The sequence below is a fragment of the Coregonus lavaretus genome (assembly GCF_964263955.1).
Source record: "Coregonus lavaretus genome assembly, chromosome: 26".
Classification (NCBI taxonomy): domain Eukaryota; kingdom Metazoa; phylum Chordata; class Actinopteri; order Salmoniformes; family Salmonidae; genus Coregonus; species Coregonus lavaretus.
The window spans coordinates 36,492,948-36,518,795 of NC_140013.1; the positions used below are offsets into that span (position 1 = coordinate 36,492,948).

A 25,848-nucleotide genomic window follows, 5' to 3' on the forward strand; every position below is an offset into this window, starting at 1 on the left:
GAGATGGAGGGGAGGGATAGTTAGGGGGAGAGATGGAGGGGAGGGATAGTTAGGGGGAGAGATGGAGGATGGGGAGGAGGGGAGGGATAGGTAGGGGGAGAGATGGAGGAGGGGAGGGATAGTTAGGGGGAGAGATGGAGGATGGGGAGGAGGGGAGGGATAGTTAGGGGGAGAGATGGAGGGGAGGGATAGTTAGGGGGAGAGATGGAGGATGGGGAGGAGGGGAGGGATAGTTAGGGGGAGAGATGGAGGATGGGAGGGATAGTTAGGGGGAGAGATGGAGGGGAGGGATAGGTAGGGGGAGAGATGGTGGGGAGGGATAGGTAGGGGGAGAGATGGAGGATGGGGAGGAGGGGAGGGATAGTTAGGGGGAGAGATGGAGGAGGGAGGGATAGTAGGGGGAGAGATGGAGGATGGGAGGAGGGGAGGGATAGTTAGGGGGAGAGATGGAGGATGGGAGGAGGGGAGGGATAGTTAGGGGGAGAGATGGAGGGGAGAGATAGTTAGGGGGAGAGATGGAGGATGGGGAGGAGGGGAGGGATAGGTAGGGGGAGATGGAGGAGGGGAGGGATAGTTAGGGGGAGAGATGGAGGGGAGGGATAGGTAGGGGGAGAGACAGAGGATGGGGAGGAGGGGAGGGATAGTTAGGGGGAGAGATGGAGGGGAGAGATAGTTAGGGGGAGAGATGGAGGATGGGGAGGAGGGAGGATAGGTAGGGGGAGAGATGGAGGAGGGGAGGGATAGTTAGGGGGAGAGATGGAGGGGAGGGATAGTTAGGGGGAGAGATGGAGGAGGGGAGATAGTTAGGGGGAGAGATGGTGGGGAGAGATAGTTAGGGGGAGAGATGGAGGATGGGGAGGAGGGGAGGGATAGTTAGGGGGAGAGATGGAGGGGAGGGATAGTTAGGGGGAGAGATGGAGGATGGGGAGGAGGGGAGGGATAGTTAGGGGAGGGAGGGTGAGAGAGATAGAGGGAGGGATAGAAGGAGGGTGAGAGAGAGCGGGAGATATGGAGAAATGGAAGGAGAAGGAGGGTGAGAGAGAGAGAGAGATGGGTGGGAGGGAGGGTTAGAGAGGGATAGAGGGAGGGATGGAAGGAGAAGGTGGGTGAGAGAGGGATAGAGGGAAGAGAGGGAGGGAGAGATGGGGAGGGGAGGGATAGTTAGGGGGAGAGATGGAGGGGAGGGATAGGTAGGGGGAGAGAGGTGGGGAGGGATAGGTAGGGGGAGAGATGGAGGGGAGGGATAGGTAGGGGGAGAGATGGAGGGGAGGGATAGTTAGGGGGAGAGATGGAGGGGAGGGATAGGTAGGGGGAGAGATGGTGGGGAGGGATAGGTAGGGGGAGAGATGGAGGATGGGGAGGAGGGGAGGGATAGTTAGGGGGAGAGATGAGGATGGGGAGGGATAGGTAGGGGGAGAGATGGAGGATGGGGAGGAGGGGAGGGATAGTTAGGGGGAGAGATGGAGGATGGGGAGGGATAGGTAGGGGGAGAGATGGAGGATGGGAGATAGTTAGGGGGAGAGATGGTGGGGAGAGATAGTTAGGGGGAGAGATGGAGGATGGGAGGAGGGAGGGATAGTTAGGGGGAGAGATGGAGGGGAGGGATAGTTAGGGGGAGAGATGGAGGATGGGGAGGAGGGGAGGGATAGTTAGGGGGAGAGATGGAGGATGGGGAGGAGGGGAGGGATAGGTAGGGGGAGAGATGGAGGGGAGGTAGTTAGGGGGAGAGATGGTGGGGAGAGATAGTTAGGGGGAGAGATGGAGGGGAGGGATAGGTAGGGGGAGGATGGAGGGGAGGGATAGGTAGGGGGAGAGATGGAGGGGAGGGATAGGTAGGGGGAGAGATGGAGGAGGGGAGGGATAGTTAGGGGGAGAGATGGAGGGGAGGGATAGGTAGGGGGAGAGATGGTGGGGAGGGATAGGTAGGGGGAGAGATGGAGGGGAGGGATAGGTAGGGGGAGAGATGGAGGGGAGGGATAGTTAGGGGGAGAGATGGAGGGGAGGGATAGGTAGGGGGAGAGATGGTGGGGAGGGATAGGTAGGGGGAGAGATGGAGGATGGGGAGGAGGGGGAGGGATAGTTAGGGGGAGAGATGGAGGATGGGGAGGGATAGGTAGGGGGAGAGATGGAGGATGGGAGGAGGGGAGGGATAGTTAGGGGGAGAGATGGAGGATGGGGAGGGATAGGTAGGGGGAGAGATGGAGGATGGGGAGGAGGGGAGGGATAGGTAGGGGGAGAGATGGAGGATGGGGAGGAGGGGAGGGATAGGTAGGGGGAGAGATGGAGGGGAGGATAGTTAGGGGGAGAGATGGTGGGGAGGGATAGTTAGGGGGAGAGATGGAGGATGGGGAGGAGGGGAGGGATAGGTAGGGGGAGAGATGGAGGGGAGGGATAGTTAGGGGGAGAGATGGTGGGGAGGGATAGTTAGGGGGAGAGATGGAGGATGGGGAGGAGGGGAGGGATAGTTAGGGGGAGAGATGGAGGGGAGGGATAGTTAGGGGGAGAGATGGAGGATGGGGAGGAGGGAGGGATAGGTAGGGGGAGAGATGGAGGGGAGGGATAGTTAGGGGGAGAGATGGAGGGGAGAGATAGTTAGGGGGAGAGTGGAGGGGAGGGATAGGTAGGGGGAGAGATGGAGGGGAGGGATAGGTAGGGGAGAGATGGAGGGGAGGGATAGGTAGGGGGAGAGATGGAGGAGGGGAGGATAGTTAGGGGGAGAGATGGAGGGGAGGGATAGGTAGGGGGAGAGATGGTGGGGAGGGATAGGTAGGGGGAGAGATGGAGGGGAGGGATAGGTAGGGGGAGATGGAGGGGAGGGATAGTTAGGGGGAGAGATGGAGGGGAGGGGATAGGTAGGGGGAGAGATGGAGGAGGGGAGGGATAGTTAGGGGAGAGATGGAGGGGAGGGATAGGTAGGGGAGAGATGGTGGGGAGGGAGATAGGTAGGGGGAGAGATGGAGGATGGGGAGGAGGGGAGGGATAGTTAGGGGGAGAGATGGAGGGGAGGGATAGTTAGGGGGAGAGATGGTGGGGAGGGATAGGTAGGGGGAGAGATGGAGGGGAGGGATAGTTAGGGGGAGAGATGGTGGGGAGGGATAGGTAGGGGAGAGATGGAGGATGGGGAGGAGGGGAGGGATAGTTAGGGGAGAGATGGAGGATGGGGAGGGATAGGTAGGGGGAGAGATGGAGGATGGGGAGGAGGGGAGGGATAGGTAGGGGGAGAGATGGAGGATGGGGAGGAGGGGAGGGATAGGTAGGGGGAGAGTGGAGGGGGGAGGGATAGAGTAGGGGGAGAGATGGTGGGGAGGGATAGTTAGGGGGAGAGATGGAGGATGGGGAGGAGGGGAGGGATAGTTAGGGGGAGAGATGGAGGGGAGGGATAGTTAGGGGGAGAGATGGAGGATGGGGAGGAGGGGAGGGATAGTTAGGGGGAGAGATGGAGGGAGGGATAGTTAGGGGGAGAGATGGAGGATGGGGAGGAGGGGAGGGATAGTTAGGGGGAGAGATGGAGGATGGGGAGGAGGGGAGGGATAGTTAGGGGGAGGATGGAGGATGGGGAGGAGGGGAGGGATAGTTAGGGGGAGAGATGGAGGGGAGGGATAGTTAGGGGGAGAGATGGAGGATGGGGAGGAGGGGAGGGATAGGTAGGGGGAGAGATGGAGGGGAGGGATAGTTAGGGGGAGAGATGGAGGGGAGAGATAGTTAGGGGGAGAGATGGAGGGGAGGGATAGTTAGGGGGAGAGATGGAGGGATGGGGAGGAGGGGAGGGATAGGTAGGGGGAGAGATGGGGAGGGGAGGGATAGTTAGGGGGAGAGATGGAGAGGAGGGATAGTTAGGGGGAGAGATGGAGGATGGGAGGAGGAGCAGCCAGGGATAACAGATGAAAGAGGCATTCTGAAGTCTGAAGTCTGAAGTCTGAAGTCTGTAACCAGTAGTCTGTAGCCTGTAGTCAGTAGTCTGTAGTCAGTGGTCTGTAGTCGGTAGCTGTTAGTCGGTAGCTGGCAGTCCATAGTCAGTAGTCCATAGCCTGTAGTCAGTAGTCGGTAGTTGGTAGTCTGTAGTCTGTAGTCGGTAGGTGCAGTCAGTAGTCTGTAGTTAGTAATCTGCAGTCTGTAGTCATTAGTCTGTAGTCCATAGTCTGTAGTCGGTAGTCAGCAGTCAGCGGTCTGTAGTCTGTAGTCTATAGTCAGTAGCCAGTAGTCAGTAGTCTGTAGTGTGTAGTCTGTCGTCAGTAGTCTGTAGACAGTAGTCTGCAGTCTGTAGTTATTAGTCAATAGTCTGTAGTTTGTAGTCGTAGTTGGTAGTTGGCAATCAGTGGTGTGTAGCCTATAGTCAGTAGTCTGTAGTCAGTAGTCAGTAGTTAGAAGTCAGTAGTCTGTAATTTGTAGTCTGCAGTCAGTAGTCAGTAGTCAGCAGTATGTAGTCAGTAGTCTGTAGTTTGTAGTCAGTAGTTTGTAGTCTGTAGTGTGTAGTCTGTAGTCAGTAGTTAGTAGTCTATAGTCAGTAGTCTGTAGTTTGTGGTATGTAGTTTATGATCAGTAGTCTGCAGTCTGTAGTCAGTAGTCAGTAGTCTGTTGTTGTAGTCTGTAGTCAGTAGTTTGTAGTTGGTAGTTGGTAATCAGTAGTTGGTAGTCAGTAGTCAGCAGTATGTAGTCAGTAGTCTGTAGTTTGTAGTCAGTAGTTTGTAGTCTGTAGTGTGTAGTCTGTAGTCAGTAGTTAGTAGTCTATAGTCAGTAGTCTGTAGTTTGTGGTCTGTAGTTTATGATCAGTAGTCTGCAGTCTGTAGTCAGTAGTCATTAGTCAGTAGTCTGTTGTTGTAGTCTGTAGTCAGTAGTTTGTAGTTGGTAGTTGGTAGTCAGTAGTTGGTAGTCAGTAGTTTGTTGTCAGTAGTCTGTAGTCTGTAGTTGGTAGTAAGTTATCTGTAGTCGGTAGTAAGTAGTCTGTGGTCTGTGGTCTGTAGTCAGTAGTTGGTAGCCTGTAGTCATTAGTTTGTAGTCTGTAGTCGGTAGTCAGCAGTGTTTAGTCTGTTGTTTGTAGTCGGTAGTCACTAGTCATTAGTTTGTAGTCTGTAGTCAGTAGTCTGTAGTCAGTAGTCAGCAGTTGTAGTCTGTGGTCAGTAGTCTGTTGTTGGTGGTCAGTAATCAGTAGTCTGTAGTTTGTAGCCAGGAGTCAGTAGTCAGTAGTCTTTAGTTACTAGTCTGTTGTCAGTAGGCTGTAGGCTGTAGTCTGTAGTCAGTGGTCAGCAGCTGATAGTCGGTAGTCAGCAGTCAGTAGTCTTTAGTCTGTAGTCAGTAGTCAGTAGTCTTTAGTATTCAGTCCATAGTTTGTAGTCAGCAGTCAGTAGTCTGCAGTCTTTAGTCTGCAGTCTTTAGTCTGTAGTCAGTAGTCAGTAGTCTGTAGTCAGCAGTCTGTAGTCAGTAGTCAGTAGTCTGTAGTATGTAGTCTGTAGTCGGTAGTTTGTAGTCGGTAGTCTGTAGTCAGCAGTCAGTAGTCTGTAGTCTGTAGTCTGTAGTCGGTAGTTTGTAGTCAGTAGTCTGTAGTCTGTGGTCAGTAGTCTGTAGTCGGTAGTTTGTAGTCTGTAGTCTGTAGTCAGTAGTCTGTAGTCTGTAGTCAGTAGTCTGCACAGGGAGGAGAGGATGGAGAGGATAAAGGAGGAGAAAAAGGTTCAGTGAATGAGAGAATGAGGGGTATTTGCTTCCTAGACCCAGTGTGTCTTCTCAGACAGCCCAGGTAAAGGGCGGGAGGCATGGCTGAGGAGACTAACCCTGTGGGGATTTACCTTGGACCACACCTGGGCTCAACTCCAGGATATTCAAACCATGACTTCAAAATGATCCATTATTTTTTTCTCAGAGGATTTTTCACATCATTGCTTCAATTCAAATCCATTTCCTCAAATGATATTGAGAAAGAGTGAGCTTTGTGAGTCATACATACTGACACACATTCTGACAAACACTCACTTCCAAATACCTCCTAACCTGCCCCCTCTCTCTGTTCCCTCTCTATATCCCTGTCCCCCCCTCTCTCTATCCCTCTGTCCCCCTCTCTCTCTATCCCTCTGTCATCCTCTCTCTCTCCCTATCCCTTTGTCCCCCTCTCTCTCTCTCTATCCCCCTGTCCCTCTCCCTCTCTCTCTTCCTCTGTCCCCCTCTCTCTCTCTCTATCCCTCTGTCCCCCTCTCTCTCTATCCCTCTGTCATCCTCTCTCTCTCCCTATCCCTTTGTCCCCCTCTCTCTCTCTCTATCCCCCTGTCCCTCTCCCTCTCTCTCTTCCTCTGTCCCCCTCTCTCTCTCTCTATCCCCCTGTCCCCCTCTCTCTCTCTCTATCCCTCTGTCATCCTCTCCCTCTCTCTATCCCTCTGTCCCCCCCTCTCTCTCTCTCTCCCTCTGTCATCCTCTCCCTCTCTCTATCCCTCTGTCCCCCTCTCCCTCTCTCTGTCCCTCTGTTCCCTTCTCCCTCTCTATCCCCCCCTCTCTCTACCCCTCTCCCACAGTAATGAGTGGCAGAGCTGTCTCTCTGCTCTCCTGAGAGGGAACATTAAATGGACGGTGCTTATTTGGGCAGAGATGATACCTCTCAGGGGATTAAAACTGTTGAATTGGAGTGTGTGGGAGGGAGAGAAAGAAACAGTGTGTCTGTGTGTGTGTTTGTGTGTGTGTGTGAGAGGTAGCGAAGAGGTCGTTCAGTGAGATTAATGGGATGTGTCTGGGTTGTTGCCATGGTAAACAGGGTCAAAAGTGTCTGGTTGGAGTTTAATAAATTCATTTAGGAAATGTGTGTGTGTGTGTGTGTGTGTGTGTGTGTGTGTGTATGTGTATGTGTGTGTGTGCTTGCGTCTATGTGTGTGTATTGAGTGTGTGTTAGAGAGTATTGGCCTATATTGCCACCTCTCACTATTTGAGGTGTACATTGAGTGGTTGTGTTTAACTGTCTCTCTGAAACATGATTGACTGTCACGCTGCCATTCTATCCTAGGCATTTCTATGTCCCTCTGCCGTTCTACCCTAGCCATTTCTAAGCAGCACAGGATTAAAGTGAAAGAGGAGGAGGGAGATAGAGGTAATGAGAGAGATAGAGGTAATGAGAGAGAGAGAGAGAGAGAGAGAGAGAGAGAGAGAGAGAGAGAGAGAGAGAGAGAGAGAGAGAGAGAGAGAGAGAGAGAGAGAGAGAGAGAGAGAGAGAGAGAGAGACAGAGACAGAGACAGAGACAGAGACAGAGACAGAGAGAGAGAGAGAGAGATTGGGAGAGACAATTTCACTTAGAGTTAATTGATATCTAATCCAGTCAGAGTGGTTGTGTCATTACAGTGATACACAATGGTTCTTATTACTGAGCCCTAACACACTGTCTGTCTCTAGCTTCCACATAACAGGAGTTAGGGTTAGGGTTACTGAGCACTAAGACACTGTCTGTCTCTAGCTTCCACATAACAGGAGTTAGGGTTAGGGTTACTGAGCACTAAGACACTGTCTGTCTCTAGCTTCCACATAACAGGATTTAGGGTTAGGGTTACTGAGCACTAACACACTGTCTGTCTCTAGCTTCCACATAACAGGAGTTAGGGTTAGGGTTACTGAGCACTAAGACACTGTCTGTCTCTAGCTTCCACATAACAGGAGTTAGGGTTAGGGTTACTGAGCACTAAGACACTGTCTGTCTCTAGCTTCCACATAACAGGAGTTAGGGTTAGGGTTACTGAGCACTAAGACACTGTCTGTCTCTAGCTTCCACATAACAGGAGTTAGGGTTAGGGTTACTGAGCACTAAGACACTGTCTGTCTCTAGCTTCCACATAACAGGAGTTAGGGTTAGGGTTACTGAGCACTAAGACACTGTCTGTCTCTAGCTTCCACATAACAGGAGTTAGGGTTAGGGTTACTGAGCCCTAACACACTGTCTGTCTCTAGCTTCCACATAACAGGAGTTAGGGTTAGGGTTACTGAGCACTAAGACACTGTCTGTCTCTAGCTTCCACATAACAGGAGTTAGGGTTAGGGTTACTGAGCACTAAGACACTGTCTGTCTCTAGCTTCCACATAACAGGAGTTAGGGTTCGGGTTACTGAGCACTAAGACACTGTCTGTCTCTAGCTTCCACATAACAGGAGTTAGGGTTAGGGTTACTGAGCACTAACACACTGTCTGTCTCTAGCTTCCACATAACAGGACTTAGGGTTAGGGTTACTGAGCACTAAGACACTGTCTGTCTCTAGCTTCCACATAACAGGAGTTAGGGTTAGGGTTACTGAGCACTAACACACTGTCTGTCTCTAGCTTCCACATAACAGGAGTTAGGGTTAGGGTTACTGAGCACTAAGACACTGTCTGTCTCTAGCTTCCACATAACAGGAGTTAGGGTTAGGGTTACTGAGCACTAAGACACTGTCTGTCTCTAGCTTTCACATAACAGGAGTTAGGGTTAGGGTTACTGAGCACTAACACACTGTCTGTCTCTAGCTTCCACATAACAGGAGTTAGGGTTAGGGTTACTGAGCACTAAGACACTGTCTGTCTCTAGCTTCCACATAACAGGAGTTAGGGTTAGGGTTACTGAGCACTAAGACACTGTCTGTCTCTAGCTTCCACATAACAGGAGTTAGGGTTAGGGTTACTGAGCACTAAGACACTGTCTGTCTCTAGCTTCCACATAACAGGAGTTAGGGTTAGGGTTACTGAGCACTAAGACACTGTCTGTCTCTAGCTTCCACATAACAGGAGTTAGGGTTAGGGTTACTGAGCACTAAAACACTGTCTGTCTCTAGCTTCCACATAACAGGAGTTAGGGTTAGGGTTACTGAGCACTAAGACACTGTCTGTCTCTAGCTTCCACATAACAGGAGTTAGGGTTAGGGTTACTGAGCACTAAGACACTGTCTGTCTCTAGCTTCCACATAACAGGAGTTAGGGTTAGGGTTACTGAGCACTAAGACACTGTCTGTCTCTAGCTTCCACATAACAGGAGTTAGGGTTAGGGTTACTGAGCACTAAGACACTGTCTGTCTCTAGCTTCCACATAACAGGAGTTAGGGTTAGGGTTACTGAGCACTAAGACACTGTCTGTCTCTTGCTTCCACATAACAGGAGTTAGGGTTAGGGTTACTGAGCACTAACACACTGTCTGTCTCTAGCTTCCACATAACAGGAGTTAGGGTTAGGGTTACTGAGCACTAAGACACTGTCTGTCTCTAGCTTCCACATAACAGGAGTTAGGGTTAGGGTTACTGAGCACTAACACACTGTCTGTCTCTAGCTTCCACATAACAGGAGTTAGGGTTAGGGTTACTGAGCACTAAGACACTGTCTGTCTCTAGCTTCCACATAACAGGAGTTAGGGTTAGGGTTACTGAGCACTAAGACACTGTCTGTCTCTAGCTTCCACATAACAGGAGTTAGGGTTAGGGTTACTGAGCACTAACACACTGTCTGTCTCTAGCTTCCACATAACAGGAGTTAGGGTTAGGGTTACTGAGCACTAAGACACTGTCTGTCTCTAGCTTCCACATAACAGGAGTTAGGGTTAGGGTTACTGAGCACTAAGACACTGTCTGTCTCTAGCTTCCACATAACAGGAGTTAGGGTTAGGGTTACTGAGCACTAAGACACTGTCTGTCTCTAGCTTCCACATAACAGGAGTTAGGGTTAGGGTTACTGAGCACTAAGACACTGTCTGTCTCTAGCTTCCACATAACAGGAGTTAGGGTTAGGGTTACTGAGCACTAAGACACTGTCTGTCTCTAGCTTCCACATAACAGGAGTTAGGGTTAGGGTTACTGAGCACTAAGACACTGTCTGTCTCTAGCTTCCACATAACAGGAGTTAGGGTTAGGGTTACTGAGCACTAAGACACTGTCTGTCTCTAGCTTCCACATAACAGGAGTTAGGGTTAGGGTTACTGAGCACTAAGACACTGTCTGTCTCTAGCTTCCACATAACAGGAGTTAGGGTTAGGGTTACTGAGCACTAACACACTGTCTGTCTCTAGCTTCCACATAAGATATTAATGTTCTAGACACGTTTCATGGTAACTTTGCAAGAACATTCATGTGTCCAGCTTTCTGTTGGTTAGGAGAATATTCCATCGACGTCACACTAAACATACACAGAACATGGTTGCCAAGTTCTCAGAATGTTCTAGACACGCTTCATGGGAACATTTCTGTGTAATAGTTGTCAGGACATCGCCTGATGATCCCCCCCAAAAAACGTATCCTACCAAAAATTATGCTGAGATTAGAACCTCTTGGTTCACGGTTCTCCCATCTTCCTGCTGAGATTAGAACATCTTGGTTCACGGTTCTCCCATCTTCCTGCTGAGATTAGAACATCTTGGTTCACGGTTCTCCCATCTTCCTGCTGAGATTAGAACATCTTGGTTCACGGTTCTCCCATCTTCCTGCTGAGATTAGAACATCTTGGTTCACGGTTCTCCCATCTTCCTGCTGAGATTAGAACATCTTGGTTCACGGTTCTCCCATCTTCCTGCTGAGATTAGAACATCTTGGTTCACGGTACTCCCATCTTCCAGCTTCACAACCATGTCTGTGTCAGGTATCGATTAATTTGACTATTTTCATCATTGATTTGATTGACTTATTTCAGCAATTTAAGGGCTTTCTGTAGTTGTCTAATGTTGGTGGGGCATGTTAACCTGTTTTAATGATGTTCCTGAATCACTATGATCAATAAAAAAATATATATTGAGTGTACTTTTAACAGAGCTGAGATTTACTTCAAAGTGCATTCACCCTATTGTTTAATCAAGTTGTTTAATCGACAAAAGTGCCCAGGGAGGAGGGGTTAGGGTTTCTTCTGGACAGGGCCTAACTATACTGGCTCAATAAGTACATGTTGTTAGGATGTTGGTCATTGGCGCTGGTAGACTGGGTTCCAGACTCCGTCCGCTAGGGGAGTCAGTCACCCAACTCTCACATTCTTAGCAATACACAGTATGTTAATGTTATTATTTGGCAACAGTTACAACACACTTATCTGATCTAATTAAAATGAGTTTATCAATGACACGTTTGTTCTACATTGTATATCCGGTGTAGATTTCTAAAATACAATAGAGTTCTCTTTGAGATGCTCAGCTATATAGAATAAATGTGGTCAGAATTCGTGCACAAGGGGAAAACCACAAGGATTCCCATCTTTCAATAACCAGGTTTCCATTCAACCTTTTTATGCCAGTAAAGTACATGTTGGATAAAAAATGTCATGACAGGCCTGATGGAAAGATTTGTCAATAAACTTTCCAAATGTCGACAAAACAAAATACGCTAGACAAGGGTGGATCTTTTTGTGTCAGTAAAATGAATTATGCGAGAAATGGCGGTGGAAACAACTTTATGCGCAAATATTTATATTATAACCATCATATGGAAGTAAACTTGGAGTCACGCGATGATATGTTGTGTGGTCCTCCCACTATGACTCAGGAAACCATGCAGTTTATTAGGCTACAGATGAAATAAGTTATGATGAACTTCACAGGGTGGTGTAAGTGCAAGGTGATGAGCTTGATGCTCCTTTCCAATAAATATCGAGGGTCTGATTCTGGTGACGTGATGATCGACGCTTGACTGCCTTTTTGACAATAATCCATAATAATAATCTCAGCAGGTAGACTAGCCTACCCACACACTGTATCTGCGAGCTGTTGGGTAGAGCGTACATGCCAAGACCAGAGTAGGCACATTTGCTATTTAATGCAACAGTTTTTGTGACAAAGCTGTCAGTAGAGTTGAAAATGCGATGGAAACACATACACACACTGATTTTTATCCTCAACAAGTCAGTTTGGTAGAAACACACCACTGGTTGGAAAATGCGCATATTTTAATTATGCATATTTTCGAATATTCGCATGAAAATCTGTTGTCAATTGGATGGAAACCTAGCTATTGAGAAACACATTTAATTAGAGCAGATCGATGTGTTGTAACTGTTGCCAAATAATGACATTAACATATTTTGCTAAGAATGTTAGAGTAGGGTGATTCCCATAGCGGGTCTCAAACACTGGCCAGCAACACCAATGACGAACGCCCTAACCACTGTCCTAATAAAGGATATATCTAGGACATAGGCTTATTGAGCCAGTATAGTTAGGCCCTGTCCAGAAGAAACCCTAACCCCTCCTCCCTAGGCACTTGTGTAGATCTGAAACAACTTGATAGGTGTAAGGCCGTAAGCAATAGGGTATATTCACTTTGAAGTAAATCTCTGTTAAAAGTACACTCAAGACAAACTTCTATTGATCATAGTGATTAAAGGAGTATGATTTTAACAGGTTAACAAGGCCTACCAACATAATACAACTATACTGAAAGCGCTTAAATTGCTGAAATAAGTCAATCAAATCAATGATGATAATAGTCAGAATAACTGATACATGACACAGACATTGTGGTGTAGAAGGAAGATTGGCGTATCGTGTCCCAAGAGGTTGGTAGTTCAAATCCCAGGTGAGGACTGTTGAATAATAATTACTTTATAAATCAATGTTCAAAATGTTATTGTGTGTCAAATATGTAAGTTGAAAACACTGTCTATTAAAAGCACTGTGTGTGAGTATCCTTGACAATGAGCTATGAATGGATCAGTGGTTCACCAATCAGGGCCTTGATTGGCCTGGCAACAGTAACAAGTCGTGATGTGTAATGATTAAAAAAATGTTTTATGGAATATTCTCCTAACCCTCAGAAAACTGGACACATGAATGTTCTTGCAATGTTCTGTTGAAACATGTCTAGAACATTAATATATTCTGAGAACATGGCAACCAATCACAGCTTTCATGCGTCTTGGCATGCTCTCCACCAGTCTTTCACATTGATGTTGGGTGACTTGATGCCACTCCTGGCGCAAAAATTCAAGCAGCTCGGCATTGTTTGATGGCTTGTGACCATCCATCTTCCTCTTGATTACATTCCAGAAATTTTCAATGGGGTTCAGGTCTGGAGATTGGGCTGGCCATGACAAGGTCTTGATCTGGTGGTCCTCCAGCCACACCTTGATTGACCTGGCTGTGTGGCATGGCGCAGTGTCCTGCTGGAAAACCCAATCCTCAGAGTTGGGGAACAATGTCAGAGCAAAAGGAAGCAAGTTTTCTTCCAGGACAACCTTGTACATGGCTTGATTCATGCGTCCTTCACAAAGACAAATCTGCCCGATTCCAGCCTTGCTGAAGCACCCCCAGATCATCACAGATCCTCCACCAGATTTCACAGTGGGTGCGAGACACTGTGGCTTGTAGGCCTCTCCAGGTCTCCATCTAACCATTAGACGACCAGGTGTTGGGCAAAGCTGAAAATTGGACTCATCAGAGAAGATTACCTTACTCAACTCCTCTACGGTCCAATCCTTATGGTCTTTTGCAAACCTCAGCCTGGCTCTTCTTTGCTTATCATTGATGAAGGGCTTTTTTCTAGCTTTGCACGACTTCAGCCCTGCCCCTAGGAGCCTGTTTCAAACCGTCCTCGCCGTGTTCTTCACCCCAGCTGCCGTTTGCCATTCTTTTTGTAGGTCACTTGATGTCATCCTACGGTTGTTGAGTGACATTCAAATGAGTTGGCGGTCATCCCGGTCAGTAGAGAGTCGTTTTCGCCCTCTGACGGTCTGTAGCTTTGTTGTCCCCAATGTCTGCTGCTTGACCTTGTTCTTATGAACTGCCGTCTTTGAAATCTTAAGGATGGAAGCAACCTGACGCTCACTGTATCCCTCTGCCAGTAAAGCCAGAATTGAACCCTTCTTTTCCTCACTCAAAACTCTTTTGGCATGGTCAATAGTTACTTTTTGATTAATATTACTTTTGAGGTACTATTAGCACTGTTTTTGCCATCCAGCTGGTCCTATTGCAAGAGGATAGTGATGACCACAGCAGTGGTTTTTATACTTTTCCTCGTTAAATAAGATTTGGTTCAGGTGATCACCTAATCAGTACCTAATTCAGTAGAATGAGGTGTGCCTGTGTTGGAATTAAACAGGCACTGGAATGGAATGGCTGTCATACATGTAGAGATGCTGATTTAAGAAACATTTAAAGTGGCCTCTTAATTTTTTCCACAGCTGTATATATATATATACATCACCGTTCAAAAGTTTGGGGTCACTTAGAAATGTCCTTGTTTTTCGAAAGAAAAGCAATTTTTTTGTCCATTAAAATAACATCAAATTGATCAGAAATACAGTGTAGACATTGTTCATGTTGTAAATGGCTATTGTAGCTGGAAACGGCTGATTTTTAATGGAATATCTACATAGGCGTACAGAGGCCCATTTATCAGCAACCATCAGTCCTGTGTTCCAATGGCACATTGTGTTTGCTAATCCAAGTTTATCATTTTAAAAGGCTAATAGATCATTAGAAAACCCTTTTGCAATTATGTTAGCTCAGCTGAAAACTGTTGTGCTGATTAAAGAAGCAATAAAACTGGCCTTCTTGAGACTAGTTGAATATATGGAGCATCAGCAATTGTGGGTTCGATTACAGGCTCAAAATGGCCAGAAACAAATAACTTTCTTCTGAAACTCATCAGTCTATTCTTGTTCTGAGAAATGAAGGCTATTCCATGCGAGAAATTGCCAAGAAACTGAAGATCTCGTACAACGCTGTGTACTACTCCCTTCACAGAACAGCGTAAACTGGCTCTAACCAGAATAGAAAGAGAAGTGACCCCAAACTTTTGAACGGTAGTGTATATATTTTGGGGGGGCTTTTTGTATTTACTGAGATAGGACAGTGAAGAGGAGATAGGAGAGATTGTGATTCAGAAGGATATGGGTGAGATTGGAACCCATGGCGACTGTGGTATACATGTGTGCTAGGGTCTGTGGTACTAACCACTGGACCACACAGGCCACGCATCTCGATAGTCTAAAGTGGCCTTCTGGTGCCCTTCCCTGTGTTAAATAACTGGACAGGTGGACGTTATTTCCTGTTAGGCATCTACAGTATATTACCTCACTCATGACTTCAAATGAATACTACAGATGACGGAGAGGAGACGAGAAACCAGAGAGGAAATACGAGAGGAAGCAAAGATAAGAGGAGAGAGATCTGAGTCTGAACTGCACTTAAAGAAACTTCTAGAAGTTAGAAGATAAGAAGTGAGGGGGATGAGATAAGAGGTGAAGGGGCTGAGATAAGAGGTGAGGTGGGAAGGTATTTCTGGTGTGAGCCAGAGTCCTGGCGAGAATTGGTTTGTCCTGAGCAGATAATTGCCATTGTGATAGAGCGGCTGTGACACAGCTGAGGCCGAATGGAGAGCACATTATGTGTTGTTGGCTGCTGTTCTGCTCTGCTCACTTCTGTGTCTCTAAAGCTATTATATTGTGTATAGAGATATATGTTTCTCTGCTCTCTATTTTCCTCTATCCCACCAGCAAGCAGGCTCTCCATCAGTCTCTCACTGTGTTTTTGTGTAGCTGTGTGTTTCACAAATTATTCCCAGTTTGACTGAGCGTGAAGGTGGTGACGTGCTATCTTGTTAAGGGCTGGGGTGTGTGTTTAACCACATGAAAAAATACTATAGTATACTGTACTTAAATACTGTGGTATTACTATGTTTATATACTATTGTATTCACTTTAGTGTTTTTGCAGACATTACTGTAATATCTACTGTAGTGTTGTTGTTTTATTATCTTTGACATAGAAGTGGGGCTTTCTCCTTGAGGAAACCTACTGGAAAAACACTAAAAGAGCACATTTTCCATAACCTCTAAGTACAGTAAGTAGAATTTGAGTCTGAGCACAACATATGGTCTATACTTGGCATGTAGGTTTCTCATTCATGGGTGGCACAAATTGGGATCTGGGGGAGGGTAACGGGTGGGATATATGCAAATTAAAACTGTAGTATTACGATATTACTACATCACTGCTGATTGTGTTTGCGGACATTGTAGTGTTTTTGCAGACACTGTAGTGTTTTTGCGGACATTACTGTATTATTTACTACAGTATTCTACAAAATGCTATAGTAAGTAGTACTACACAATCGAGAGATACTACAGTGTGTAGTATAGTATTCTACAGTATACTATGGAATTATTTAGTAAGTACTATAGTATTTGTTTATGTAGGGATGTTTGTGTTCATGTGTGTGATCGTGTTGTGTAACTGGTGTTGAGTTGATGTCAAGTTGAGGGTCTAAAGACTCTGATCTCCTCTCACTGGCAGCATCTGTTCTCTGTCACAGAAACTTACATTTACATTTACGTCATTTAGCAGACGCTCTTGTCTTACGGAATCAGACACATCACATAGCCATGCCCTAGACATTGTGCATGCAAATTTGCGCTTATTAAGTCAAATCAAATCAAATCAAATGTTATTGGTCACATACACATATTTAGCAGATGTTATTGCGGGTGTATCGAAATGCTTGTGTTCCTAGCTCCAACAGTGCAGTAGGATCTAACAATTCACAACAATACACACATCTAAAAGTAAAATAATGGAATTAAGAAATATATACATTTTAGGACGAGCAATGTCGGAGTGGCATTGACTAAATACAGTAGAATAGAATACAGTATATACATATGAGATGAGTAAAGCAGTATGTAAACATTATTAAAGTGACTAGTGTTCCATTATTAAAGTGGCCAGTGATTCCATGGCTATGTATATAGGGCAGCAGCCTCTAAGGTGCAGGGTTGAGTAGCCGGGTGGTAACCGGCTAGTGATGGCTATTTAACAGTCTGATGGCCTTGAGATAGAAGCTGTTTTTCAGTCTCTCGGCTCCCAGCTTTGATGCACCTGTACTGACCTCGCCTTCTGGATGATAGCGGGGTGAACAGTCCGTGGCTCGGGTGGTTGATGTCCTTGATTATCTTTTTGGTCTTCCTGTGACATCGGGTGCTGTATGTGTCCTGGAGGGCAGGCAGTGTGCCCCCGGTGATGCGTTGGGCAGACCGTACCACCCTCTGGAGAGCCCTGCGGTTGCGGACGGTGCAGTTGCCGTACCAGGCGGTGATACAGCCCGACAGGATGCTCTCAATTGTGAATCTGTAAAAGTTTCTGAGGGTCTTAGGGGCCAAGCCTAATTTCTTCAGGCTCCTTAGGTTGAAGAGGCGCTGTTGCGCGATCTTCACCACACTGTCTGTGTGGGTGGACCATTTCAGATTATCAGTGATATGTACGCCGAGGAACTTGAAGCTTTTCACCTTCTCCACTGCGGTCCCGTCGATGTGGATGGGGGCATGCTCCCTCTGCTGTCCCTTGAAGTCCACGATCAGCTCCTTCGTTTTGTTGAGTGTCTGTATTTGTGTGTAAGTGTCTGTGGGCATGGCCATACGTGTGTTTGTTAGTAAGGGGGTGGGCTGTCTGTACTATCTGTCTCCTGCTCCTCTCACTGAGACACTAATTACAGGACTTTACACATTGCTCTGTTACCCAAGACCACACACAGGAGGATGCTGGTGGGAGGAGTTATAGGAGGACAGGCTCATTGTAATGACTGGATTAGAATCAATGGAACAGAGTCAAAAATGTTATTTTTATTGAATCCTTATTGTACCAGGTAAGTTGACTGAGAACACATTCTCATTTACAGCAACAACCTGGGGAATAGTTACAGGGGAGAGGAGATGAATGAGCCAATTGGATCCTGGGGATGATTAGGTGGCCATGATGGTATGAGGGCCAGATTGGGAATTTAGGCAGGACACCAGGGTTAACACCCCTACTCTTACGATAAGTGCCATGGGATCTTTAGTGACCACAGAGAGTCAGGACACCCGTTTAACGTCCCATCCGATAGACGGCACCTTACACAGGGCAATGTCCCCAATCACTGCCCTGGGGAATTGGGATATTTTTTTAGACCAGAGGAAAGTGTGCCTCCTACTGGCCCTCCAACTTCCAGCAGCATCTGGTCTCCCATCCAGGACCTACCCTGCTTAGCTTCAGAGGCCAGCCAGCAGTGGGATGCAGGGTGGTATGCTGTTTCCATGTGTTTCAAGTTTTCAAGTTTAAAGTTTTAATGTCACGTGCACAAGTACAGTGAAATGCCTTTCTTGCAAACTCTAACCCCAACAACGCAGTAATCAATATCAATGTAGTACTAAAAATAGCATAAGGTAGAACAAAAACACACAATATATTAAAATAAGAAAAACACAAGATAAGTAAGGTCAGTTCCAACACCATATTTACAATGTGCAAGGATACTGGAGTGATAGAGGTAGAAATGTATAGGGGTACGGTGACTAGGCATCAGGAAATATGATAAACAGAGTAGCAGCAGCGTATATAATGATTGCAAAAATTTTCATCACCCTTGGCATTTTTCCTATTTTGTTGCAATACAACCTGTAATTGAAATTGATTTTTATTTGGATTTCATGTAATGGACATACACTAAATGTATTCACCCCCTTTGCTATGAAGCCCCTAAATAAGATCTGGTGCAACCAATTACCTTCAGAAGTCACATGTGTAATCTAAGTGTCACATGATCTGTCACATGATCTCAGTATATATACACATTTGGTGTATGGAAGAAGGTCCTCTGGTCAGATAAGACTAAAATTGAGCTTTTTGGCCATCAAGGAAAACGCAATGTCTGGCGCAAACCCAACACCTCTCATCACCACGAGAACACCATCCCCACAGTGAAGCATGGTGGTGGCAGCATCATGCTGTGGGGATGTTTTTCATCGGCAGGGACTGGGAAACTGGTCAGAATTGAAGGAATGATGGATGGCGCTAAATACAGGGGAATTCTTGAGGGAAACCTGTTTCAGACTTCCAGAGATTTGAGACTGGGATGGAGGTTCACCTTCCAGCAGGACAATGACCCTAAGCATACTGCTAAATCAACACTCGAGTGGTTTAAGGGGAAACATTTAAATGTCTTGGAATGGCCTAGTCAAAGCCCAGACCTCAATCCAATTGAGAATCTGTGGTATGACTTAAAGATTGCTGTATACCAGCGGAACCCATCCAACTTGAAGGAGCTGGAGCAGTTTTGTGAATAGTTATGCACACTCAAGTTTTCAGTTTTTTTGTCTTATTTCTTGTTTGTTTCACAATAAAAAAATATTTTGCATCTTCAAAGTGGTAGGCATGTTGTGTAAATCAAATGATACAACCCCCCCCAAAAAACAATTTTAATTCCAGGTTGTAAGGAAACAAAATAGGAAAATGCCAAGGGGGGTGAATACTTTCACAAGCCACTGTATATGAGTGTCTGTGTGTGTGTGTGTAATCAGTATAGCTGTATGTGCATGTTATGTGTGTGTGAGCAAATTAAGTGAGTGTGTTTGTGTGTGTGTGTGTGTGTGTGTGTGTGTGTGTGTTGGAGTGTAAGTGTGTGTGAGTGTGTACACTCTTAGAAAAAAATTTGCTATCTAGAACCTAAAAGGGTTAAAAACGAAAAACCCTTTTGGAACCCTTTTTTCTAAGAGTGTGGAGTCCTGTGAGTGTGCATAGAGACAATAAAAAACAAAATACAAGGGTAAACTCAGAGAGTCCATGTAGCCATTTTATTAGCTATTTAGCTTGGGGATAGAAGCTGTTCAGGGGCCTGTTGGTGTCAGACTTGATGCACTGCTAAAGTCTTTAACAATGTTCCGGGCCTTCCTTTCACACCGCCTGATACAGAGGTCCTGGATGGCAGGGAGCTCAGCCCCAGTGATCTACTATGTTGTCTGATGTGTTTGGTACCATTCCATTGATTCCATTCCAGCCATTACAATGAGCCCGTCCTCCTGGACGGCCAGGTCATCTGACGCAGCACTACATAACTCTCCCTCTTGGTAAAATAGCCCTTACACAGCCTGGTGGTGTGTTGGGTCATTATCCTGTTAAAAAACAAATGATATTCCCACTAAGCCCAAACCAGATGGGATGGCGCATCGCTGCAGAATGCTGTGGTGGCTATGCTGGTTAAGTGTGCCTTGAATTCTAAATAATTCACACCGCATCTCACAAAGACACAGCGGTTGGAACCAAAAATGTCAAATTTGGACTCCAGCCAAAAGGACACATTTCCACCGGTCTAATGTCCATTACTTGTGTTTCTTGGCCCAATCAGGTCTCTTCTTCTTATTGGTGTCCTTTAGTAGGGGTTTCTTTGCAGCAATTCGACCATGAAGGCCTTATTCAGACAGTTCCCTCTGAACAGTTGATGTTGAGATGTGTCTGTGACTTGAACTCTGTGAAGCATTTATTTGGGCTGCAATTTCTGAGGCTGGTAACTCTAATTAACTTATCCTCTGCAGCAGAGTTAAATCTGGGTCTTCCATTCCTGTGGCGGTCCTCATGAGAGCCCGTTTCATCATAGCTATTGATGGTTTTTGCGACTGACTGCACTTGAAGAGAATTTCAAAGTTCTTGAAATGTTCCGTACTGACCTTCATGTCTTAAAGTAATGATGGATTTTCGTTTCTCTTTGCTTATTTGAGCTGTTCTTGCCATAATATGGACTTGGTATTTTACCAAGTAGGGCTATCTTCTGTATACCCCCCTACCTTGTCACAACACAACTGATTGGCTCAAATGCATTAAGAAGGAAAGAAATTCCACAAATTAACTTTTAAGAAGGCACATCTGTTAATTGAAATGCATTCAAATCAAATCAAATCAAATTGTATTTATCACATACACGTGTTTAGCAGATGTTATTGCGGGTGTAGTGAAATGCTTGTGCTTCTAGCTCCGAAAGTGCAGTAATATCTAACAAGTAATATCTAACAATTTCACAACATATACCCAATACACACAAATCTAGTAAGGAATGGAATTTAAGAATATATACATATATGGACAAGCAATGCCAGAGCGGCATGGACTAAGATACAGTAGAATATTATAGAATAGAATACAGTATATACATATGAGATGAGTAGTGCAAGATATGTAACATTATTAAAGTGACTAGTGTTCAATTTCTTAAAGTGGCCAGCTGTCATCAAGGCAAAGGGTGGCTATTTGAAGAATCTCAAATCTCAAATATATTTTGATTTGTTTAACACTTTTTTGGTTACTACATGATTCCATATGTGTTATTTCATAGTTTTGATGTCTTCACTATTATTCTACAATGTAAAAAATAGTAAAAATAAAGAAAAACCCTTGAATGAGTAGGTGTGTCCAGACTTTTGACTGGTAGTGTATGTAAATAAGGTATTTCTGTTTTTTAAAATAAATTATCAAAGATTTCTAATAACCTGTTTCCACTTTGTCATTATGGGTTATTGTGTGTAGATTGATTAGGAAAACAATTCACTTAATCCATTTTAGATTAAGGCTGTAGCGTAACAACATTTGGAAAAAGTCAAGGGGTCTGAATACTTTCCGAATGCACTGTATATTACACATCCTCTCTTTCTCTCTTTCCCTTTTCCCTCTTTCTTCCTGTCACTGACTTCCCTCTCTCCCATCTCCTAGGTAACTACGGGGAGAGTGGGATGGAGGCGTTCAAGGATATGGCTGCCAAGGAGGGCATCTGCATCGCCCACTCTGGTAAGCTCCTACTGGGGATGTCATCAACCAGGAAGTACATCTAGTCTGAGTGCCACATGGCAAATTACACCCTATTTTCCATGTAGTGCACTACTTTTGACTCGAGCCATGTGCAAAAGTAGTGCACTATTTGGCGAATAACATATTAGGTAAGTTTCCCTTACCTACCAAATTACATGACTTCTAAAGCTCCTTGATCACTTACCTCATCTCCTGGTGTATGTGTCCTATGGTAGGTAAGATATGGAGCAACGCGGGGGAAAAGAGTTTTGACAGGCTGCTGGAGCGTCTCAGAGCCCACCTGCCCAAGGCCAGGGTGGTGGCCTGCTTCTGTGAGGGCATGACGGTCAGGAACATCCTCATGGCCATGAGACGACAGGGACTGGTGGGGGAGTTCCTTTTGGTCGGCAGGTCAGTGGACACTCGAAACGCAGAGATACACACACACACATACTGAGACTGACACAGATACAGTGGCTTGCGAAAGTATTCACCCCCCTTGGCAGTTTTCCTATTTTGTTGCCTAACAACCTGGAATTAAAATTTATTTTTGTGGGGTTTGTGTCATTTGATTTACACAACATGCCTACCACTTTGATGATGCTAAATATTTTTTTTTGTGAAACAAACAAGAAATAAGACAAAAAAACAGAAAACTTGAGTGTGCATAACTATTCACCCCCCCAAAGTCAATACTTTGTAGAGCCACCTTTTGCAGCAATTACAGCTGCAAGTCTCTTGGGGTATGTCTCTATAAGCTTGGCACATCTAGCCACTGGGATTGTTGCACATTCTTCAAGGCAAAACTGCTCAAGCTCCTGCAAGTTGGATGGGTTCCGCTGGTGTACAGCAATCTTTAAGTCATACCACAGATTCTCAATTGGATTGAGGTCTGGGCTTTGACTAGGTCATTCCAAGACATTTAAATGTTTCACTCGAGTGTTGCTTTAGCAGTATGCTTAGGGTCATTGTCCTGCTGGAAGGTGAACCTCCGTCCCAGTCTCAAATCTCTGGAAGACTGAAACAGGTTTCCCTCAAGAATTTCCCTGTATTTAGCGCCATCCATCATTCCTTCAATTCTGACCAGTTTCCCAGTCCCTTTCCCAGTCCCATGGATGATGTTCTCGGGGTGATGAGAGGTGTTGGGTTTGCCCCAGACATAGCGTTTTCCTTGATGGCCAAAAAGCTCAATTTTAGTCTTATCTGACCAGAGTACCTACTTCCATATGTTTGGGGAGTCTCCCACATGCCTTTTGGCGAACACCAAATGTGTATATATACTGAGATCATGTGACAGATCATGTGACACTTAGATTGCACACAGGTGGACTTTATTTAACTAATTATGTGACTTCTGAAGGTAATTGGTTGCACCAGATCTTATTTAGGGGGTGAGTACATATGCATGCACCACTTTTGCGTTATTTATTTTGTAGAATTTTTTTGAAACAAGTAATTTTTTTCATTTCACTTCACCAATTTGGTCTATTTTGTGTATGTCCATTGCATGAAATCCAAATAAAAATCCATTTAAATTACAGGTTGTAATGCAACAAAATATGAAAAACGGCAAGTGGGATTAATACTTTTGCAAGGCACTGTACGCACACATTCACACATACACAATGTACACACGCACATTTAGAAATGTACACTAAATGACCAAAAGTATGTGGCACTTGTTCGTCAAACATCTCATTCCAAAATCATGGGCATTAATATGGAGTTTGTTCCCCCTTTGCTGCTAAAACAGCCTCCACTCTTCTATGAAGGCTTTCCACTAGATGTTGGAACATTGCTGCAGGGACTTGGTTCTATTCAGCCACAAGAGCATTAGTGATGTCGTGCACTGATGTTGGGCATTAGGCCTGACTCGCAGTCAGCGTTCCAATTCATCCCAAAGGTGTTCGATGGGGTTAAGGTCAGGGCTTTGTGCATGCCAGTCAAGTTCTTCCACACCGATCTCGACAAACCATTTATGTATGAACCTCGCTTTGTGCACGGGGGCATTGTCACGCTGAAACAGGAAAGGGCCTTCCCCAAACTGTTGCCACAAAGTTGGAAGCACAGAATCGTCTAGAATGTCATTGTATGCTGTATCATTAAGATTTCCCTTCACTGGAACTAAGGGGCCTAGCCTGAACCATTAAAAACAGCCCTAGACCATTATTCCTTCTCCACCAAACTTTACAGTTGGCACTATGCATTCTGGCAGGTAGCGTTCTCCTGATATCTGCCAAACCCAGATCCGTCCGTCGGACTGCCAGATGGTGAAGCGTGATTCATCACTCCAGCAAACACGTTTCCACTGCTCCAGAGTCCAATGGCAGTGAGCTTTACACAACTCCAGCCGACGCTTGGCATTGCGCAAGGTGTTCTTAGGCTTGTGTGCGGCTGCTCGGCCATGGAAACCCATTTCATGAAGCTCCCGATGAACAGTTCTTGTGCTGACGTTGCTTCCAGAGGCAGTTTGAAACTTGGTAGTAAGTGTTGCAACCGAGGACAGATTATCTTTATGCGCTACGCGGTACAGCACTTGACGGTCCTGTTTTGTGAGCTTGGGTGGCCTACCACTTCGCGGCTGAGCCATTGTTGCTCCTAGACGTTTCCACTTCACAATAACAGCACTTACAGTTGACCGGGGCAGAAATTTGACGAACTAACTTGTTGGAAAGATGGCATCCTATGACGGTGCCAGGTTGAAAGTCACTGAGCTCTTCAGTAAGGCCATTCTACTGCCAATGTTTGTCTATTGAGATTGCATGGCGGTGTGCTCAATTTTATATACCTGTCAGCAACGGGAGTTGAAATAGACAAATCCACTAATTTGAAAGGGTGTCCACATACTTTTGTATATATAGTGTATATATGTGTGTTTGTGTGTGGTGTGAGGGGATGAGTGAGGGAATTGAATTAGATAGGAGGAGGAGGATAATACATTTGGAGAGAGAGAGAGAGAGAGAGAGAGTTAGAGAGAGTGGTAAGTCTTTAGATCATATTTGTAAATATTCGGCCTATCCATACCCTCGTACACTGGCTTGGTGCGGGGAGCAGGAACGGGCCGGACCGGGCTGACGACACGCACCACTGGCTTGGTGCGGGGAGCAGGAACAGGCCGAACCGGGCTGGCGACGCGCACCACTGGCTTGGTGCGGGGAGCAGAACAGGCCGGACCGGGCTGGCGACGCGCACCACAGGCTTGGTACGGGGAGCAGGAACGGGCCGGACCGGGCTGACGACGCGCACCACTGTCTTGGTGCGGGGAGCAGGAACAGGCCGGACCGGGCTGGCGACGCGCACCACTGGCTTGGTGCGGGGAGCAGGAACGGGCCGGACCGGGCTGACGACGCGCACCACTGGCTTGGTGCGGGGAGCAGGAACGGGCCGGACCGGGCTGACGACACGCACCACTGGCTTGGTGCGGGGAGCAGGAACAGGCCGGACCGGGCTGTGGAGACGGACTGGAGGTCTGGAGCGAAGAGCTGACACAACCCGTCCTGGCTGAATGCCTATTTCTACACACTCTGTGTGAGGCATCAGCACAGGACGTACAGGGCTGTGCACTCGTACTGGCACTACAGCACGTGGCACTGGCGCAGGATATCCGGGACCGAGGAGGGGTACTGGAGGCCACGAGCATTGAGCCGGCACACTCCGTCCTGGCTGCATGCCCACCTTAGCACGACACGTGCGTGGTGCAAGCACAGGAAGTACAGGACTGTGCCGGACCACTCGCGGCACAGTACGCAGCTCCGCATAACTCGGAACCTGCCCAGTCTCACGCTGCCTAGCCTGAGTACGGGGAGTTGGCTCTGCTCTACCTCTAGGCTCCGCCAACCTCCCTTCCAGCCCCCCAAACCTGGTGGCCTCCTCTCCTAATCCGCCGATACGTCCTGTAGCTGCCTCCAGCATCCCCATCGTCCATGCCGTGTGCCCCCCCCCAAAAAAAAATCTTGGGGTTGCCTCTCGCCTGTCCGACGACGACCCGGTTGGCGCCGCTTCTCCTCTCCTGCCTGGGCATCCTCCCTCACCGCCCTCTGGTAGCGGACGGCCTCCTCCTCCGTGATTCTCCCCCAACCAAGGAGGACATCTACCAGAGTAACCTCCTGTTCCATACCCGGCGTTTGCTCCTGCACATGCTGCTTGGTCCTATTTTGGTGGGATCTTCTGTCACGATCGTTGTAAGAGGCAGACCAAGGCGCAGCGTGATAGGCGTACATCTTTTAATTAGTACTTTACACCAACAACAAAACGATACGTGAAGTCTAAAGGTTCACCAACACAAACCTATACAGAACAAGATCCCACAATCAACTGTGCAAAACAAGCTGCCTAAGTATGGTTCCCAATCAGAGACAACGAGCTAC

General features: G+C 46.6%; 1 protein-coding gene across 1 annotated transcript in view; it reads left to right on the forward strand.

Moving 5' to 3' along the window:
- The window catches only part of LOC311102281 (metabotropic glutamate receptor 5-like), a gene marked incomplete at both ends in the record, with an annotated part of 100,463 nt that overhangs the window by 3,104 nt on the left and 71,511 nt on the right, over positions 1 to 25,848 (forward strand). Inside the window, 2 exons of the mRNA XM_084143574.1 lie at positions 21,407 to 21,481; positions 21,718 to 21,892. Of these exons, the coding sequence (XP_083999700.1) occupies positions 21,407 to 21,481; positions 21,718 to 21,892 (250 nt within the window). The remainder of the gene's footprint in view (positions 1 to 21,406; positions 21,482 to 21,717; positions 21,893 to 25,848) is intronic.